General features: G+C 36.9%; 1 protein-coding gene across 5 annotated transcripts in view; it reads left to right on the plus strand.

Annotated features, from left to right (window-relative positions):
* The window catches only part of OXSR1 (oxidative stress responsive kinase 1), a 101769-nt gene that overhangs the window by 69960 nt on the left and 11610 nt on the right, over positions 1–20199 (plus strand). For 4 of the 5 annotated variants that reach the window (XM_058555202.1, XM_058555185.1, XM_058555195.1 and 1 more), the window contains exons 9-17: positions 98–146; positions 797–862; positions 4144–4266; positions 9193–9228; positions 13141–13287; positions 14731–14795; positions 17353–17405; positions 18912–18980; positions 19816–19880. In XM_058555202.1, coding sequence (XP_058411185.1) covers positions 98–146; positions 797–862; positions 4144–4266; positions 9193–9228; positions 13141–13287; positions 14731–14795; positions 17353–17405; positions 18912–18980; positions 19816–19880 — 673 coding nt within the window. The remainder of the gene's footprint in view (positions 1–97; positions 147–796; positions 863–4143; positions 4267–9192; positions 9229–13140; positions 13288–14730; positions 14796–17352; positions 17406–18911; positions 18981–19815; positions 19881–20199) is intronic. The other variant, XM_058555210.1, reaches the window with a different exon arrangement.

Genomic DNA, 20199 nt, shown 5'->3' on the forward strand with positions numbered 1-20199 from the left:
TTTATCTTGCAGCTGAACAAATCATTTTCTCATTTTTGAAGATAGAAACCCACATTACACCTGAATTAACTATAAAAACTTTCTTTTCTGGTTTTAGACCAACAGCAGCAGAACTGTTAAGGCACAAGTTTTTCCAAAAAGCAAAGGTAGGAAATTCTAACTTTTGATTTTATGTGTTGCTGTGATCTTCCTCAGTTACTTAAATTAGGTACACTGCTCTAGAAGTTGCAGTATCTTAAGATGTTTATGTTTGGAAGAATGATGGCAGATCAAATAATTATACCAAAGGCACTATCTATACAATCTTTGGTAATTAAGATACCTACTTTGAAATTAGTAAATGTATTTTTCATATAAATTAATTTAAATGTCAGGTTAAACTTATAACAGGAACAATTAATATTAAATTTTGCCATTATAAATATAATCTGTGAAAAATACTGAACTCTCATTTCAGGATTTACTACTGAATTAGTAAACATCTCATTTCCCAAAGATATTGGATAAGTGGAATGTTACTGTAGTTGGAAATGTGGGACCATGATCCCAAAGGACATACAGTAAAGCAAACTTTTCATGGATAATGGTTCATACAATACATTAAAGCCCTGTCTCAATATATAAAACTATGGTAGTAATGTACTAAAGGAGCTTCAGAATAAAAGAATGGAAGCTTTCTCAAACTTTTCTATAAAACAGTTATTATATCACATTTTAATTGTGGAATTTCTGTGTCAGTTTTTTTGACTCAATAAAAACTTCTTGTAAGAAGAAAATACTTATTTTTCCTCTCCAGAATAAAGAATTTCTTCAAGAAAAATTACTGCAGAGAGCTCCAAGCATTTCTGAAAGAGCTAAAAAGGTAAATGGGGATTTAACTCAGTTTTCCTGGGAAATTGCTTAGAGTTGATTTTACTTTTGCATTTTGAACCTGTATGTTAAGTAATACTTTGTTAAGAATATGAGTATTACTCATTTTCTTTCAACTTGTTCTTTAGCATTCTTTGAAATATTCATTCAGCAAATTTTGTTAGTTTACTGTATGCCTAGGTATTACCTTGCTATCTTTTAGAATGAAAAGGTATATTAGACAATTGATGAATTAACTCTAAACTCTATTAAAAATCACTGCAGCTACCAGAGTGAACTGTGAAGTTGGTCTCTTTCCTCACACCATACAAAAACAACAAAGATACCACTTCATACCTACTAGGATGACTGTATAAAAAAGACAGACAATAACAAATGTTGATAAAGATGTAGAGAAATTGAAACCCTTACCCACTACTGATGAGAATGTAAAATGGTGCAACCACTTTAGAAAGTAGTCTGGCAGTTCCTCAAAAGGCTGAACAAAGTTGCCATATGACCCAGAAATTCCACTCCTAGGCATACTCAAGAGAATTGAAAACATGTACACACAAAAATACACAAATATTCATAGCAGCATTATTCATAGTAATTAAAAAGTGGAAACAACCTCAATGTCCATTTACTGATGAATGAATATAAAATGTTGTGCATCTATACAATGGAATATTATTTGGCAATGAAAAGGACTGAAGTATTGATACATGCCATAACATGGATGAATCTTTGAAACATGGTAACTGAAAGAAGCCAGTTACAAAAGACCACATATTGTATTATTCCATTTATGTGAAATGTCCAGAATAGGCAAATGTATAGACACAGAAAGTAGATTAGTGGTTGCCTAGGACTGGGAGGATTGTAGAGAAATGGGGAGTGACTACTAAGGGGTATAGGGTGTTTTTTTAGAGTGAGGGAGTGATGAAAATGATCTAAATTTGATGGTGAAAATGATTTCACAGCTCTGAATCTACTAAAAATAATTGAATTGTATACCTTAAATGGGTCAATTGTGTGCTATATGAATTACATCTCAATAAAGCTCTTAAAAAAAAAGCATTCAGAGAATGGTGCTACCACCAACAAAAAGCTCTTGGAAGTGGAAAACATTATAGAAGAAATGAAAAAATTCAATACAAAGGTTGTAGGATAAAGTTGAGGAAGTTTCCCAGAAAACAGAGCCAAAAGGCCAAGAGATAGATAGCAAGAGAGAAAAGATGAGAATACTAAAGGATCATTTGAGAAGGTTCAACATTTGAGTAAAAAAAGTTCTAGAAAAGGGGAACTGAGAAAAACAAATGAGAGGAAATCATTGAGGAAATAATTCAAGAAAAATTTCCAAAACTGATGCTCATGAGTTTCCAGATTGAAAGAACCCACATACACAGCACAATGAATGAAAATGGACCAATACTAAGGCACATAAACATGACAGTCAGAATGCTGGAGGCAAAAAGAAGATCCTATAGCTTTCCAGAGAGCGGGGAAAGATGACAGACAGCATCAGGAGTCATAATGACTTCAGTAGCACTTCTGGAAGCCAGATCACAGTGGAGCAGTTATGTTCAACATTATGAAAGACAATGATTTCTAACCTAGACTTTTTTTTTGTCAGGTAAACTATAAGTGAAATGTGGTGTTAGAATCAAGATATGTTTAGAAATACATGGCTTTACTAAATGTGCCATGCTAATAGGGGAAAACATGCTTAAACTAAGAACAGGGAAGTCTTGTGATCCAGGAAGTATGGTTCTCTGGCTGATGGTAGAGTGAGATCTGAAGTACCAGACCTGGAGTGAAACCAGGCTAGGGTGGAGCAGGTCAGGAGGCTTTGGTCAGAGGCTTCCTCAAGAAGATTGTGATGAATACCTAATATATGTAAATGTGGTAAGAGGAGATTTACGCATCTGGGAGAAAACTTGGGGATAAATATGACAAGGACACAGAAATGTCGACGCAAAATAACCGATGACCATTCTATAGATAAGAGAAATAAGGTGAGTTTACTTGAGCCAGAATGAGGATTATAACCCGGGAAGACCTTAGAAAGTGTTCCAGAGAAGCATGGTTTTCAATACAGTCTTATATCTTTTTAGAACGAAGAACATACATTAAACACACCCAGGATACATTTTTATCAAAATTTCAAAGAAGTATTCAGTTGCAAATTAGCAGGTCAATGTGACGGTGATGTCAGGAAAGGGACTAATTTGGGCATTACCAATAGGACGTTACCAATAGGGCGTAGGAGGGGAAGTATGCATTCTTATCTTAAGAGAGTGTATTCTTTAATGGTTAAGCAGATGTACAATGTATGTTCAATAGGCCATAACTCAGGCTTTTTAGTTCAAGCCGAATCAGTTTTGAACCCCAATAGTTATCCCATATACCTCAATATGTGAAAATTTCTTGTCAGAAATAAGCCAATATTAACTCCGGGAGAAACAAAAATGTTATACAGGAAAGAAAAGTAGTTGTAATATACTGTAAGTCTCAGTTGTATCATTTATATAATCATATTACATAAACACTTAATATTGATTTAACCAGAATTACAATATATCTTGTATTGTAATAGATATATTACAATATATCTATTACATAGATTACATATTACAAAAGGAGGAGGTTGATAATTGGGGTAAATTCTCATCTTCCATAGGGGAAAGTGCAATAGACAAGTTCTAAAACCAGAAGATCAAAGGGTAATAGTAATAATGACCTAGAGAGATGAATATCAGTTCCAAAAGAATAAGCTAAAATGAGTTGAAAGTTATTCCCTGTGGGGAAGAGGGAGAAAGTTAGGAGATTGCTGTTTTTCTTAACAAAACTTGCACAGCTTTAGTATTCTTGAAACTGTGCAGGTATAATTGTGATTTTAAAAATTAAAAAGAAAAAAGAGCAGAATCTTCTTTTTCTTGGATTTATTTATTTGGGGGGCTGAAAACTTTTTTTTTTAAATGTCTCTAGACGTGAAACCGTTAATCAGATTTGACCTATGACTTCACATAAGAAGGATTTGGGTGATGTTCGGGCTCAGAGTACGGAAGTATAGGGAAAGTCAGTGGTTGTGAGTAAAGACAGGTAGTGGAGATTGTGAGCAGAGAGCAAGTGAGGGGTGGAGGATATAAATTTGTATGGGAAAACCTGCTTATGGGGAAAATGATTATCTGCTTACTATGTTGAAGTAATAGAAAAGGAAATATAATTGACTTTGTTGTATAGTAAATGTCAAACATTGCCATAATCCACGTCTCTCTTCCTAATGAGCAGGTTCGGAGAGTACCGGGTTCCAGTGGCCGTCTTCATAAGACAGAGGATGGTGGCTGGGAGTGGAGTGATGATGAATTTGATGAAGAAAGTGAGGAAGGGAAAGCAGCAATTTCACAACTCAGGGTAAGTTTTGTTAAAGTGTATGCTTTAGCTAGAGCTCTATCTTTTTGTTTGAAGCCTCTAAGATAATACTATATTCTGTGGTTCTGTTAAGCTTAACCAGCTAAAATATAAAAAATACAAGTGTTAGTGACAGAATTTCCTTGAAAACTTACTAACAACGGGAACCCAATTAATTCTACACAGCAAAGTGAACTGGCACATATGTTTAAATATGATAATATTTAGGGTATATAAAAATGACCTAAATCTAGAGATGAAAACTACAATGTCTGAGATGACAATACACTGGATAGGATTAATGGCTGATTAGACATTGCAGAAGAAAAGATTAGTGAACTTGAAAATTTAACAATAGAAACTTTATCCCTGAGGTCTGCTAACCTTCTACCTAATGAAAAGCAGTGTACCTCTTCTTTAATTGGTATATCCTGGATGGTGTGTGTGTGTATTTTTGCTACAAGCAGTGAAGATAAGGATCTTGTTTTGGTTTGTTTCGTCACTCTTGCCTCAAGTTAATGCCTCAGGTTGATTGTTAGGACTCATTCCCAAGAATAGAAACGTGTATAGCAAATGTTAATGTTTGAGGTCATCATAGCCTTGACTGCTCAGAACCTTTTTGTGGGATGAGTTGTGGGTAGGTAGTGTATCTCTGCCTTCTTTTAGGATCTGCTCTGCAGTAGCACTTATGACTCTTGCTGATCAACATTGAAATGCTTGCTGATCTTGTTTATCAAATAAGGTCTGTGAGTTTAGTCCTTTTGCAGTTTGTCCTTTTCCTGTATGTTTGTAAAGACCTTGCCAATGACCGTTGGCAAAAATTTATTAAGCTCTAACCTTGAAAAAGTTCTTAAAAAGATAACAAATGTAAACATTCGTTTATATACAATTGTGAATTTATTTCTTTACAGATGTGAGACTGTGGCATCCTTTCTTCCTTATTTTTCGTGTGATTCCTCTCTGAATTGATAAGCTCTTGTAATGTTACATTAAAACCACTAGGAGAAGCTAGAGCTACATGGTTCATGTAAAAGAGATGATGATGCTCTTTTTCCTCTGACCAACAAATAATATTTGGGAAGATAAATGACAGCTTTTCAATGTCTGATTATTACTCCCTGGCTATCTGGATAAGAAATTTGATAGTTCTGAAATACTTATAGTAGCTGTTTCTAAACAGCATAGAAAATTATATACTTTGTTCACAGAATAAGTAGCTTTCTGTATTTCTCATGTTATCCAATATTTCTCATGTTATCCCTATAGCCATTTTTGATACCATGAATTCTTTTTTAAAAAGAGTCTTTTAAAACTAAGTTGAACTACATTAAAAGAATATACCATGATCAAGAGGGTTGGGGTGAAAGGATGGTTTAGTATTAGGAAATCTTGTAATATTAATAGGCCTAAGGAGAAAAAAAAATCATATCCTTATTTTCTTACAGTCTGAAAAAAAAGCCTTTGACAAAATTCACATATTCATAATAAAGACTCTTACATGGTTCCAGATTTCCATCTTTATGTCATTTTCCTTCTGCTGAAGAATTTCCCGCAACATTTTTTGTAATGTGGGTCTGCTGGTGATGATTTCTTTAAGGTTTTATGTCTGAAAATGTCTCTATTTCACCTTTGTTTTGAAAAGATATGTTTTCTGGGTATAGATTCCAGATTGATAGGCTTTTTCTTCCAGTATTTTAAAGATGTTAACTATCTTCTTGTTTGCATTTTTTCCAATGAGAAATCTGTGGATATCATTTATAAGTCATATGTGTTTTTACTCTGGCTGCTTTTAAGATTTTTTTTTTGCTTTTGAATAGGTTTGAGTAATTTGATTATGATATGCCTAGATTTTTTTTTTTTTTCATGTTTCTTGTGCTTGGGGTTTATTGAGCTTCTTTGATCTGTGGGTTTACAGTTTTTATCAAGTTTGGAAATTTTTCAGCTATTATATTTTTAAATATTTTTCTGTCTTCTATCTTGGAGACTCCAATAACATGTATATTAGGCTGCTTAAAGTTGTCTGACAGCTCACTGATTCTCTTTTCATTTTTAAAAAATTTGTTTCTCAGTTTCATTTTGCATAGTTTCTATTGCTAGCCTTCAAGTTTGTTAATCTTTTCTTCTGCAGTCTCTAATCTGGTAATCTCATCCAATCTATTTTCTATCTCAGACATTATAAAACTCTAGAAGTTTGATTGGTGTGTGTTTATTTATTTATTTATTTTTACATCTTCCATTTCATCTTCCACTTACCTTTTTGAAGATATATAATATAGTTGTAATAACTGTTTTAATGTCCCTCTCTGCTAATTCTAACATCCATGTCAATTCTAGGGCAGTATTGTTTGATTGATTATTCTCTTCATTATGGCTTGAAGAGTGTTTTCCTGAGTTGAGGAAATAGAGCTAAGAGTCTGGGGAAATCCAGGCAGATAAAATGGATAAGGTAGAGTACAGGGAGGAGAGAGCTACACAGAGACAGAAGCTTAGAGATTTGCAGAACTTGCCTTTTGAGTATTCAGCAGAAAACTTATCAATGAATACATATGAGAAAACTGAGACTGAAGAACAGTGCCAAGCACTCACACAGAGCCAAGAACAGTACCTATTCCCACCAGCCAGACTGGAGAAACTTATAATTCATGGGCATTGGGTAGAGTTCTCAGAAAGGTCTTGTCTCAGTAGTGGGGATTATATAGCCCTAGACTGAACACTGTTCCAGACCCAACTAACAGCTCATAAAAACAAGCCAAAAGGATTAAACCATTTCCAAGTAACTTTACTGTGTTCCAGAACAAAGCTCAAGAAGATTTATAGAAATACAAAATTATCAGCATGCAACAAGGTAAAATTCACAACTCCTGGCATCCAATCAAAGATTACCAGGTATGCAAAGAGGCAGGAAAACAATAACAACAAGCACACCTTATGCCCAGATCTTGGTCTCTAATGTCATTCCCTACTAAAAGAACAAGAGCTCCTTGGAGAAATGGCCAACTCCAGGACTTACACAGGGGAAATAAAAGATGAATCTGGAATATTTTCTTTCATCAGAAAGAAAAGACTTTTTATTTAAAAAAAAAAGTCCTAATAACACAAGAGCCAGGTTGAAGGAGCTCCCACTGGCCAAATTAGGGAGAATTTAACTATCAAAATCTTTAAGTGCAGTAATAAATTATAAACTATTTTAAAAGTAATCTATGAGTCCATGCCAATAATAAATAGATATATAAATAAATGGGGAGAAGGGAATGGTTTTTCATTCCAGTAAACTGCCAAGTGCTGACAGGTAAATGTGGAGGAGTGTTGGGGTGGAAATCATCATTTTACTGCTATCATAAAGTAATCATAAAGATTAGATCAGGCACGGATCATCAGTGATGCTCAATATCGGGCAAAGTTTTAATGAGCAGTATATTTACATGGTCTTACAGTGTCTCCCCACAGATTGCCTATCACTTGCAAGGGGAAAAATAGTTACTACATACTGGAGAAATTGGAAAATGCCTTGACTAGATGATTAAAATGAACATCACCAAAGAGAGGCAGGTGAACGTGTGATTACCTAAGATTATGATACCCTAGGAAGGACACATCACTATGTGGAATTCCAGCGGGGAATTCATATAAGTCTGATCATGAGGAAACATCAGACAAACCACAAATTAGGGGTATTCTATTAAAAAGTGTGGGAGGGGTAACTATATTCTTCAAAAATGTTAATGTGCCAGATGTAAAAAGTCTAAAGAGACATGACGGCTAACTGAGGTACATGATCCTAGACTGCGTCTTTTACTGGAAGAAAAAGAAAGGCTATAAATGACATTATGAGGTCCATTGAAGGATTATGGATGGTAAATTAGGTAAAAGTATTGTATCGTTTTTAAATTTATTGAAGTTGATAACTAGTAGTGTGAAGTTATGCGAGAGAATATCCCTATTCTTAAGAAATACTCAGTGACTATTCAGTGGTAAACAGCTATGATATATGCAACTTGTTCTCAAGTGGTACAGGAACAATATAATTGATTAAATATATATATTTAGAAAGAGAGAAAGTGAGCATCTAAATAATAAAGCACATGAGGAAAAAAGGTTAATGGTGAATCTGGGTAAAGGATATACTGGTGCTCTTTGTATTGTTATTATTCTAAGAAGTTTAAAATTATTTCCAAATATAAAGTTTTTTAATAAAGGGTTTTGGGTTGGCCATATACTTGCTGTGATACATTAGCTATACCTGAACCTTGATTCTCCTTAATAAAATGGTGATGAAAATTTTAAAAACCTAAGTCGACCTTTTAAGTAGTCTAAATCCATACTTGGTAGAATTTCCCATGAATTGATATTTGTTTAAAGATATGTTAAGTTTTTTGTGTATTCTCCAGTGCCTGTATCCAGAATTACTACTAATTATTATGATTTACTAAATAAATTTAGCTTAGATTTTCATATGGCAGATTATAATTGGTTTTTCAATTTTGGCTCAAGAGTTTTCTCCTTTAAAGCCTATGATCAGAATTACTCTCTTTGAGAATGTTGGATAATTAGCTTGAAGGTTTGCATTGGGTCTAGGATATTACGCACATGATATGTTCATCATTAGAAGAAAGAATTGTACCTTGAAGAATGTGACCTCCCTACTACCTGGTAACTCAGTCCCATTATGTTTGCTTATAAACCTCAAGTTGTGAACTCTTAAAGTACCGTAAGTACATTGATGTACTTGGGCTACCTGGACAAACAATGCAGTAGTATCATGACAATTTTCATTTTCTGGAAAACTTTCACTAGAGTTACTGGTGAGATAATGTATGGATCAGAATGAAATGGAGTTGACTTGCATTTCAACTTTACATGCAGTTTGGAACTGACTACAAGTAACCTGAGTTTTGAGTTAACCACCCTCCTTTTTTGTATTTCTTTTAGTCTCCCCGAGTGAAAGAATCGTTATCAAATTCTGAGGTAAGTAGTTGTGATTATTGAATCATTAAAGTATATATGCTTTTGTTTTGGTTTGGTTTTAATGTTAAGCACATTTTTTTTTGTATGTGCCTAAATGGGAATGAGAATTTATACCCAATTTTATCAGAGATGTCAGTTCTGAGTTTGAATGGACTTTTGTGGTAAATTGGTGCCAATGCACTCATAATTTTAAAAGTTGGCCTAAGGGCCCAGAATGCTCTTATTTGCTTGCTTGACTTTATGAATTGCGTTTTTGGCTTGGGCTACTTGAAGTAGAAAGGAATTTTTTTGCATTAATCTGTCCAGGAATTTGTCATATGCCACCTTTCCTTTTTTGGATTTTTTTTCCAGTCTCTTCTCTTGTCAAATAGATTCTGTTGTCTGTTACTGCCGTAGTGTGTTAGGGAATCCTACTAAACAGAATCCTGTTAGGCTGGCCTGCCTTATGCTCACTACCTGAAGAGAATAATCATTTCATGGGTGCATTCTGTCATACATTCTTCCACCTGGCAGTATCTGCATTCTGAGCTCAGTATTTGGTTTAATGGTGCACATCTCTTGCTCTTAAACCAATTTGTTCTTGCCGCTATGCTTAAGAGTAACTATTTTTGCACTTCATTTATGTACATAGTGTACAATTTGTGTACAAGATTTGTATACATAGCATTGTAATGTTTAAGGCTGAAAATATATACTGTACCTCAGCATATTAACAGGCCAGTACCTGACAACTTATATTAGAACTGCTGTTCACTAAGATTCTGGCTCCTCTTCTTCTTGGTATATGATAGAATTGCATTTCCCTGCCCTCTGAAGTTATGCATGGCCATGGCAATTTCTTTGGCCAATGAAATGTGACCACAAGGAAGAGCCACTCTGGGTTCCCTTGCTCCTGCCACCATGACCTGCATCTCTGAGTGAGGCTGATACGAGCTTAGCCTCTGCTGGCCGGAGATAGACATGAAGTGTGTGCAAGAAATAATTTTTGTTCTTTTAACCTACTGAGAATATAAGATTATTTGTTACTCTCTAACTTAACCTATCTTGACTATTCTTAGTTTCTCAGAAATTAAATGAGGGGATTTTACAGATTATCCAGAGTCTTGCTTTTTAGTCTTCTCCTTGTCTTTTGCCTAAATAGCATCTCCACAAGAACTCTCACATGCTCATACTCATATTCTCATGCTCATTACTTTTTTGTTGTTTTTTAAAATTTATCATCTTTACCATTTTTTTTTTCTTTTTTGTGAGGAATATCAGCCCTAGGCTAACATCCAATGCCAATCCTTCTCTTTTTGCTGAGGAAGATTGGCCCTGGGCTAACATCCATGCCCATCTTCCTCTACTTTATATGGGACACCGCCACTACATGGCTTGACAAGCGGTGTGTCGATGCGCTCCCACGATCCGAACCTGTGAACCCTGGGCCACTGAAGCAGAGCGTGCGCACTTAACCACTTGTGCCACCGGACTGGCCCATCTTAACCTTTTTTTTTTTTTTTTTTTTTGGTGAGGAAGATCAGCCCTGTGCTAACATCTGCCAATCCTTTTTTTTTTTTTTTTCTGAGGAAGAGTGGCCCTGGGCTAACATCTGTGCCCATCTTCTTCCACTTTATGTGGGACGCCACCACAGCATGGCTTGCCAAGCGGTGTGTCGGTGCGCGCCTGGGATCCGAACCTGCGAACCCCGGGCTGCCGCAGCAGAGCGCGCACACTTAACTGCCTGCGCCACCGGGCCGGCCCCCATCTTAACTGTTTTTAAGTGTACAGTTCAGTGGCATTAAGTATAGTCACACTGTTGTGCAACCATTGCCACCACCCATCTCCAGAATTCTTTTCGTCTTGGAAAACTAAAACTCTGTACCCATTAAACAATACCTCCACATTCTCTCCTTCCCCCAGCCTCTAGCAACCACTATTCTACTTTCTGTCTCTGAATTTGACTCCAGGGGCCACCCATATAAATGGAATCATACAGTATTTGTCCTTTTGTGACTGGCTTATTTCACTTAGCATAATGTCCTCAACGTTCATCTATATTGCAACATGTATCAAAATTTCCTTTCTTTTTAAGGCTGAACAGTATTCTATTGTGTGTGTGTGTGTATATATATATATATGCACCACATTTATTTATCTATTTGTCTATCGATGGACACTTGGGTCGCTTCTACCTTTTGGCTATTGTGAATAATGCTGTAAACATCGGTGTACAAATATCTGTTTGAGTTCCTGATTTTGATTCTTTGGGGCCTATACTCAGAAGGGAATTGCTGGATCATATGGTAATTCTATTTTTAATTTTTTGAGGAACAATCATACTGTTTTCCATAGTGGCTGTAACTGTTTTACATTCCCACCTGCAATGCACAAGGTTCCAATTTCTCTACATCCTCTCATTACTTTGTTTTGTATAACCTTTCTGTCTTTATTATAGGTGAACATATATGTGTGTGCAGTTTGGAAGCTAACTGCCCTTTTGAAATAGTGCTAATAATTATATTAACATTTTCAAAACTAATCTTCAAGTTCTATTTTTCTATCAAAATCAAGAACCAGTGAGTGACTTTCGATTTTCTCTGTAAAAAGCTTAATGAACATAAAATTTTACTTCCTTGTCTCCTCGATTTGCTTATATAATATCAGCTGTTAGACCCCTCTTTATTGCCCTTTAAAATTTTTTCTCTTTTAACTCTAAATTTTAGCCTTTGCATTGGTTTTTTTCACTAACTTATAATTTTGAATATATTTAACTTGATATTGTACTCAACATCAGTCTTTTTTCTCCAAGCTACATAATTAAAATTTGAAATATTTCTAACATGCAAGATAATATATATAATGTCTATGTTAGTTATAAAGCTTCACATCCATTTTGAAAAGCATTTCAGATATATTAAGGAATTATTGGTTGCTTGTCTTTATAAGTAATGGAAGGTCCCCAGACATGGAAAAATATAGCTTCTGTAATTTTGTATTACAGACTTGAATCTGTATTTTGGAGGTGCATTTTTGCTGGGTAAGTGGGATAGAATAGATGTAGTTAAGAATAAATATGATTCAACGAACTGCTATTCTGAAAAGAAAAGTGAACTACTGGTATATGCTACAACATGGCTAAACCTCAAAAAACTGCTAAGTGAAAGGAGCCAGACACAAAAGAGTGTATATCCTATGATTTTGTTTATATGAAATGTCCAGAAAAGGCAAATTCTTAGAGACAGAAAGTAGATCAGTGTCTGCCTAGAGCTGGGTGTGAGAGCAGGAATTATCCGTAAATGGGCACAAGAGAACTTTTTTTGTGTGTGTGTGTGTGAGGAAGATCAGCCCTGTGCTAACATCTGCCAATCCTCCTTTTTTTTTGCTGAGGAAGACCGGCCCTGGGCTAACATCCGTGCCCATCTTCCTCCACTTTATATGGGACGCCTCCACAGCATGGCTCACCAAGTGGTGCGTCAGTGTGTGCCTGGGATCAGAACCGGCGAACCCCAGGCCGCCGCAGCAGAGTGCAAGCACTTAACCGCTTATGCCACTGGGCCAGCCCTGAGAACTTTTTGAGTCAATGGAAATATTCTAAAACTGGATTGTGGTGATGTTTGCACAAGTATAATTTTTCTAAAAATCATTGAATTGTACACTTACAATTAGGCAAATTAAGCAGGATATAAATTACACATCAAAATGTTGTTAAAAACAAAAAAAGCCTAGAAATATTTGACTTCCATTTGGAATAGATGTGTTCAGAGAAGTAGAGACATGCCAGGACACTACACAAAAACTACTTTAAAAATGTCACACACACACACACACACACACACACACACACACACACACGAGGCTCTGCTTGCCTGTCAGTAGATTTGCCTTGTTTTCCACTCAACTTAAGCAACACTCTGTGTGTTTTTGTTACAGCTCTTTCCAGCAACCGATCCCGTGGGTACTTTGCTCCAAGTTCCAGAACAGACTTCTGCTCATCTACCTCAGCCAGCTGGGCAGATGCCTACACAGCCAACTCAAGTTTCCCTCCCACCCCCTATAGAGCCAGCAACAACAACTCAGGTAAAGCAAAGATATGCTTTAATGGTCAGCCTTCTGGATAGATGAAAAAAGCAGAGATTAATGTGGAACACAACCTAATGTAATATGGTTGATGACTTGGTAGATTTTGAAACAAGATAGAGATTCTGTTTTCACAGGTTTAAATGTGTGCAGATAAGAGTTCTATAAGAACCACACAGGTTTTTAAGCAACAAAATAAGTTAATGATGGAAACATTCCAAACATCAAAATTTTGATGGGGCTAATTTCTTGTCAGCTTGAATCATTATTATATTTAACTTCATAATGCAGCTGATGGAGTTCATCCTGAGACTAGGAAAGTTGTCAGCTCTTCTGTTTTCTTTTTGTTCATTTATGCTTATGTTATTCACTATCTCCAATCCACAGTTTTCCTGTATTACTCTTTTAAAGATATTTCTCAAATTTTGTGAGGGTTGATTTTATTAAAATTAGGTAATGTAATCTATAAATCCGCTTACTGAGGCACACACAAACTTCATTAAATCATAGTGCACTGAAAGCAGCCGAGGGAATGAGGGCTCCACTATGAACCCCTCATGCTGTGTAGCTCCCACTCTTCCCTTAAGAAACCTCAAATACTGTAAGCAACGTGACTTTCTGCTCCATGACGGTAAGACAAGGATTTCAGAATCTATTTATTAAGTATTAGAGGTTTCATTTTTTTCTAATATTTTAGATGGAAAGAAATAAAATTAGAAGTTCTGATTTTTTTCTTTTGCACCCTAGTGGTTCATCTTATATTCTGTGTTTGGAGAACACTGCTCTGAGCACTTCTAGTTATTCATGGCACTGACTTCGTTTAACTTTTTCATCACCCAAGCTTTCCATTTCTGCCCATCATATGGAAAAAGATACAGTTGTCTTATGAAAACTGATGAAAAGATTGAATTCATTTTCTAATGAATTCAACTTAAATAGAATTCAACTTAAATAGAATATGTATCCTTCAGTGAGCAAAGGATAGCTGTTCAGTTTTCAGAGAGGGTTAGTTTAGCCATCAAAAGACCTGGAACCTCCAGGTTGGGTGGATTCCTAAGGGGCAGCCAGTTTAGACCCTCCCTGTGTGTTGTCATATATAGTATGCTGGCATATTTTTTAAAGGGAAAAATCCACCTTCATGATTTTCACCCCTGTAGAGAGAAGCAGGGGTCTGAAAAATACAAAATTTAAATGTGGCTTTGTATGGCATTTCATGTGGGTTTGAGAATTATCTAATTGTTTGATTCAGGCTGACATTCAGCTCTTGTTGCTGCCTTGGAGTGTGTGTCCTCCCACAGCAGGGAATGTCCTAGGGACTAGTCTGACCTCACCTGGAGATGAAGAGAATTGCTGCCAAGTAGACAGTTCCTTCCCAGATGACCGTTAATCACCTCCACACTTAATAGTCCAGGCAATGACTTTATACCTTTCTATGCTTTTTAGGCTCTGTCTTCAGGAGCAGGTTCACAAGAAACTAGGATCCCAATCAGTCTAGTGCTAAGATTAAGGTAAGTAGACCAGTTTTTTTTTTTCTGAATACTTTGAATATGCTGTTTTCTCTTTGCGAGTTACTCCTTTTATAGTCTATGCCTGACATTAAACTGGATGAGATTGTGTGTCTTCCCAGCATCAAGTGCTGTTTGCTTGCAGGTGTATTATTTCCCTCAGAAATAATAGCAACAGTGTGAGGACCTGGATGTTAGTAGGTCCTACAACTGATGCACACATTCTCTTAGTTGTTTCTCCACTAATAGTGACGAATTTGTGTGTTTGCAATATAGCTAGTTTAGGTTAGGAGTATGGTCTTTAATTGAGGAAGAGTTGTTAGGGGAGGCGCACTAGTTGGCTCATCTGAAGATTAGTCTTATAATTATGACCATATAAGTATCATGGACTCTGAGATCAACTAACTCAAGAATGGAGCACTTTCTGATTGTGATAGATCAAATAAAGGCCTTGTTCTTAAAAGATGAAAGGAAAACCTCTAAGTATGTTTTTGGTCTGTGTCGCTACTTTACAGCAGGTGTTCTAAATTGATGGTTCTTGGTGGGGCCATATAGAGAGGCCCTGACAGATTGCTCACAAGGAGTGCTGCAGGTGGTGGTATGTTTATTTTAACCCTCTCCCTTGGCAGCTAGTTGGATTAGGATTCCAGAGCTTTCTTGTCAGAATAGCTAAGGCTATTGTATTGCTCTAATTAGGTCTCTTTCTATTCATAATTGCATTTGAAAAAAATAAATATTAAAAGCATCACCTGAGACAGCTCAGGCCTTCTTTAATTATTACTAACATTTTTAAAAAGAGTTCCACTGAATTACCATTGACTCATTCCTCCTTCCACATATGAATTCCTAGTCTGTTTCTCAGTTTGACTATAATTAGAGATAGAGGCAGCTGTTTTGAGAATGTTTTGATTTTACCACTAGGAGCAATGAAATTATGCCATAAATGTGAAGAAAGCAGATTTGGTTGCCTTTCGTTTACAGAAGGCTACTCACTATACCTGTCTCATCTCAAATAGTTCTGAATTAATAGAATGCCTTAGTACTCTCATCCTACTTTAATTGTACATAAAGAATACCACTTGTCTCTTTTTAAAAAGCAGTTAATCGACAGTATAAAAATTCTATTTGACATGTGCATCAGGAAGTTGGAGAAGATACTTCGAAGTGATATAGTTAGCTTTTTGAGATAGTAGTTTTTTAATGGACTATGTTCTAGACTTGTTTATGGAAGAGGACGCCGGATTCTTATTCTCACTGAAGACGACTTTGAAGTTAAATGTCTAGAAGAGACGTTAGGCACATTTAGTCCAGTTTAGTATATTGTTGTCTCTGAAGATGTTTGTGCTTGGCATGCCAGTTAAATCACTAAAGTGATGCTGAACATTCTGTCTTAATTATTCAGTTTTCAGAAAGAATAGATTGAACAGTTATGTATTAAGCAGACTACGTATAGCACTTTTAGCTATTATGGAAGGATACCAAGAAAAGAGAAAATAAAATGCCTCACTTGATAATCAAGTCTAGGTTGGAAGTTGATTTGTATTATGTATTTAACATAGCTAAAAACAAATTTCAGGTAGTATACATGCAGAAGTGTAAGTCTGTATAGACCAGTGCAGAGAGAAAGCAATGTGAGGGAAAAGTTGCTTTGGGGCAGGTTGTGTGGGAGATGGGTGGCTATATTTTAAGCACAATTTCAGTAACACCCTCAAGTATTTGTCAAATAGACCTAAGCCCTCTGCATTGTTTAGATAAAGTGGATTTGGGTCCTAAGTGATCAGGCATGTCTGCCTTTAGACATAATGTTCTAACTTCTCTTCCTTCAACCAGAACCTATAGGGAGCCTGGTTAATCTCATCACATAGTGTGGTGAGTGGTTGCTCTGACTGCCCCTCACGAGTCATGTGTTGATTCTCTGGAGTCGTATATCAACTCTGCTGCCAGTATGGGCCCAATTTCTTTCGCCATCTTCTCTGCCTGCCCAAATCCTACCTATCCATTAAGTCCTATCTAAAAACTACTTTTAAAGTTTTCCTCATTATCTCAATCTATGTATTCCTCATCCTCATCCTCTGAACTCCTGTAGAATTTGGGGGAGCATCAAGTATTTCATTCTATGCGTCTGCCAACACTGATCACCAGTGGCAGGCAAGGTGCTCTCCTAGGCCTATGGGGCATGGGGGTGGGAGTGGAGATAAGGATGAAAAGGGTATCCTATATCATTTTAATCATAACTCCTTAGGCTCAGACAGATTTCCCTCTTAGTTTTATATGATCATCTTAGTGGTAATAAGGATGGGAGTAGGCATATAAGAATCACCTCAAAAGCATGAGATTTTTATATTGCTCAGTGGAGGACATAAGTTAAAAGGGTTGCAGGACAATTAGATCACTGAATTGTTTGCTCTGAGGCCTGCAGTATGAGCTCATTAGGACAAATCATATGATCTATGGGAACAGAACAATCTTTCTTGAGGCACAGCTTTCCTAAAATATATGTTGGCAGAGTCTGTATTTATAAATTCAGAAATTATTTTATGCATTCTGTTTTCTTTCATAGGAATTCAAAAAAAGAACTAAATGATATTCGATTTGAATTTACTCCTGGGAGAGGTGAGGCATCAAAAACATTGAAAACAATGTAACTTCTAATTTGTTATTTAATGAAATGTATTGTGGAGATTTTGTCCTTTAGATATATTTTGCTTTTAAAGTATGATAAAAATATTTCTGGTTTAAAGGGTTTCGGGGAGGGGGGTGCATATGAATAAAATAAAAATGCTATTTATTTACTGCTCGCCTCATTTAGAAAACCTAATGTAGTACAAACAGTAATGAATATAGCTCTAATTTACTGCTTACTATAGGCCAGGCATTGTGCTAAGCCTTATCTCATTAAATTCTCAAAACAGCCTCCTAAGGAAAGATTATTATCCACGTTGTATAGATGATGAAATCAAGGCTTAGAGGGAGGTGAAGTGACTTGGTGCAGTTCACACAGCTGGGAAGAGGTGTAGCTGAAATTCAAACCCAGATCCGTCAGAGTGCCAAGTTCTTGCTCTTATCATTGAACATGGTTGTCTTCCGTGACTACAGAAGAAACAAGGCTTCCAGTCTCTTCTCTCCCCAGGCTGAGGCCGAGCTGTGTCATGCATAGTTTCTGGCCATGAACTTTTCGCTGGGACAAGGCTTGTTTTCTCTCTCGCCTTTGTTACTCAGGGTTCAGATTTGGGAAGTGGCCAGCAGCCAGCAGATCTCTGTCCTGTGTCTCTTCCTGTTGTCTCAGTATCATCAGCAACTAAGTATTAAAGAGAGCAGATGCACATGTACAGAGGTGTATCTATTTTACTTTTATAAGCCAAGCAGAGTCGCATTTTAAAGAACTAATTCAAATTTCTGGTCATCTGCACAAGTGCGTGCACACCCCCAGGGGTCCTCTTGTTCTCTCTGAGGGGACAGTGTTCAGCCCTTGGGAAGCAGCACCACTGAGTCAGTGGGAGATGAGGTTAATTGGAGATTCTCTGTCCTCATCTTTAGTTTCTAGTTGTACCCATTGCTCAGATTGTACCACCTGGAATAACTAGGCATGAAGAAAAGCCCTCCAGAATAAAAAAGATAATGATTTTAATAAAAAACATGTAGTGTAATTCCCAAAGAGAAGATATTACAATTTGTTTTCTCAAGATTTAATTGAGAAAAAAATCATTCTGTTTTATTAGCCCTGGAGATGTTGCATGCTCATCATATCTCAGAGCTCACAGGGGTTGGGTCCAGGGTTGCACTCGGAGTAGCAGTTCCCTCTGTAGTGTTGGTGTCAGGTACTCTTGTGACAAGGGCCTCAAACCATCTAAATTATACTATTATTTAGAAAGTTATCTTTACATTGAGCTGATATTGGCCATCTGGTTGATATAGATTCTGCCCTCTAGCTACACCTGTGAGAATGCCTCACTTGAGATAATCCCAGTGGTAGGAAAAGCCTTTGTGTAGGAGGAAGACTCCACCTGCCTTCTTGGTTCTTTGGAGTTAGCATGGGTGTGGCTGTGCCAGCACCCACTCTGAGAGTTAGCAGTGACATGCACGCACGAGAGTGGAGCACTTTCTTCTTTGTCTTTGCAGATACAGCAGAGGGTGTCTCTCAGGAACTCATTTCTGCTGGGCTGGTCGATGGAAGAGATTTAGTAATAGGTAACTACTTTGTGCTCTGCCCTTCTGTCCCCGTGTCTCTATCTATGTACCTAGGACCCAGAAAACCAGGCTTTGATTCCATTGAGCAGGTCTAATGGTTCTTGGTTTTGCTGGAATACTGGGGACAGGTATTGGGGACAGTTCCTTACAAAAAAGAAAATCTCACTTCTGAGTTTGCTTTGTGACATCTGGTGATAGTAAGTGAAAGCACACCCAGGTCTCTGAGAGACTCTGGTAGAAGTGATGACAGAAGTCACAGGTTAAAGTAAGCTTGGCCATATCCAAACCATTTAGGTAAGCAAAAATCATTAGAGATTTAGTCCTAGAAAAAAGCAGGAAGTACGAAAAGGCACAGTCAGGCCACAGGTGCATAGTACTAAAGAAAAAAACATTATCTAGGGCAAGTCAGCAAAGTTTTTCTGTAAAGGGCCATGTGGTAAATAGTTTACGCTTTGTGGGCCATGTACAGTCTGTGTCGTTTTTAAACCATTCTTAGCTCACAGGCAGAATAGAAACAGGCTGCAGGCCGTAGTTTGCCAGCTCCCAGTCTAGGGCTTTCTGGCCCATGAGTAGGCAAATCATACCTCTTTCACCTGAGTGTCTTTCATAAGTTAATACAGCATCTTAAAGAAAGTTAATTTGACAATGATTCAAGATTTATTTGCACTGCTTGGAGTTGAGTTTAAAAGATACTTTCGTTTGGGGAGTGATTTATCTTTCTGCTTCTATTTTGATTGTACATAGAAGATTCTGAACTATCATTTAAGCTTTTAAAATATGGTTGAAAGTGGATGTACTTAGTCTCTCATTACTTTCTCTGTTTGTATGATTACAGTGGCAGCTAATTTGCAGAAAATTGTGGAAGAACCTCAGTCAAATCGATCTGTCACTTTCAGACTGGTATTCATCCCTTTCTCCTTATTAAACCATCTTACTTTTTACATACCAGCAGCCTCTACATACCACATTCCATATTCCCTGAGTGATGAGAATATTAAAATATGGTGGATTGTGTTCATTTAACCTCCCCACGACCCTGGTTTGATGTCTCCCTTTGAGTGGCCTCCCTCTGTCTCTCCCAGGAAGCCTTCTACCCCAGGCCCTTGGAGTTAGCCATTCTAACTCCAGCTGTGTACCTAGTCCTCGTCTTTTCTGGAAGAGACACCTTCATCTGCCTCCTGTTTGTATCCCAGGGACTTGTCCCCGACTGCCTTCCTTC

The sequence above is a fragment of the Diceros bicornis genome, chromosome 2 (assembly GCF_020826845.1).
Source record: "Diceros bicornis minor isolate mBicDic1 chromosome 2, mDicBic1.mat.cur, whole genome shotgun sequence".
Classification (NCBI taxonomy): Eukaryota; Metazoa; Chordata; class Mammalia; order Perissodactyla; family Rhinocerotidae; genus Diceros; species Diceros bicornis.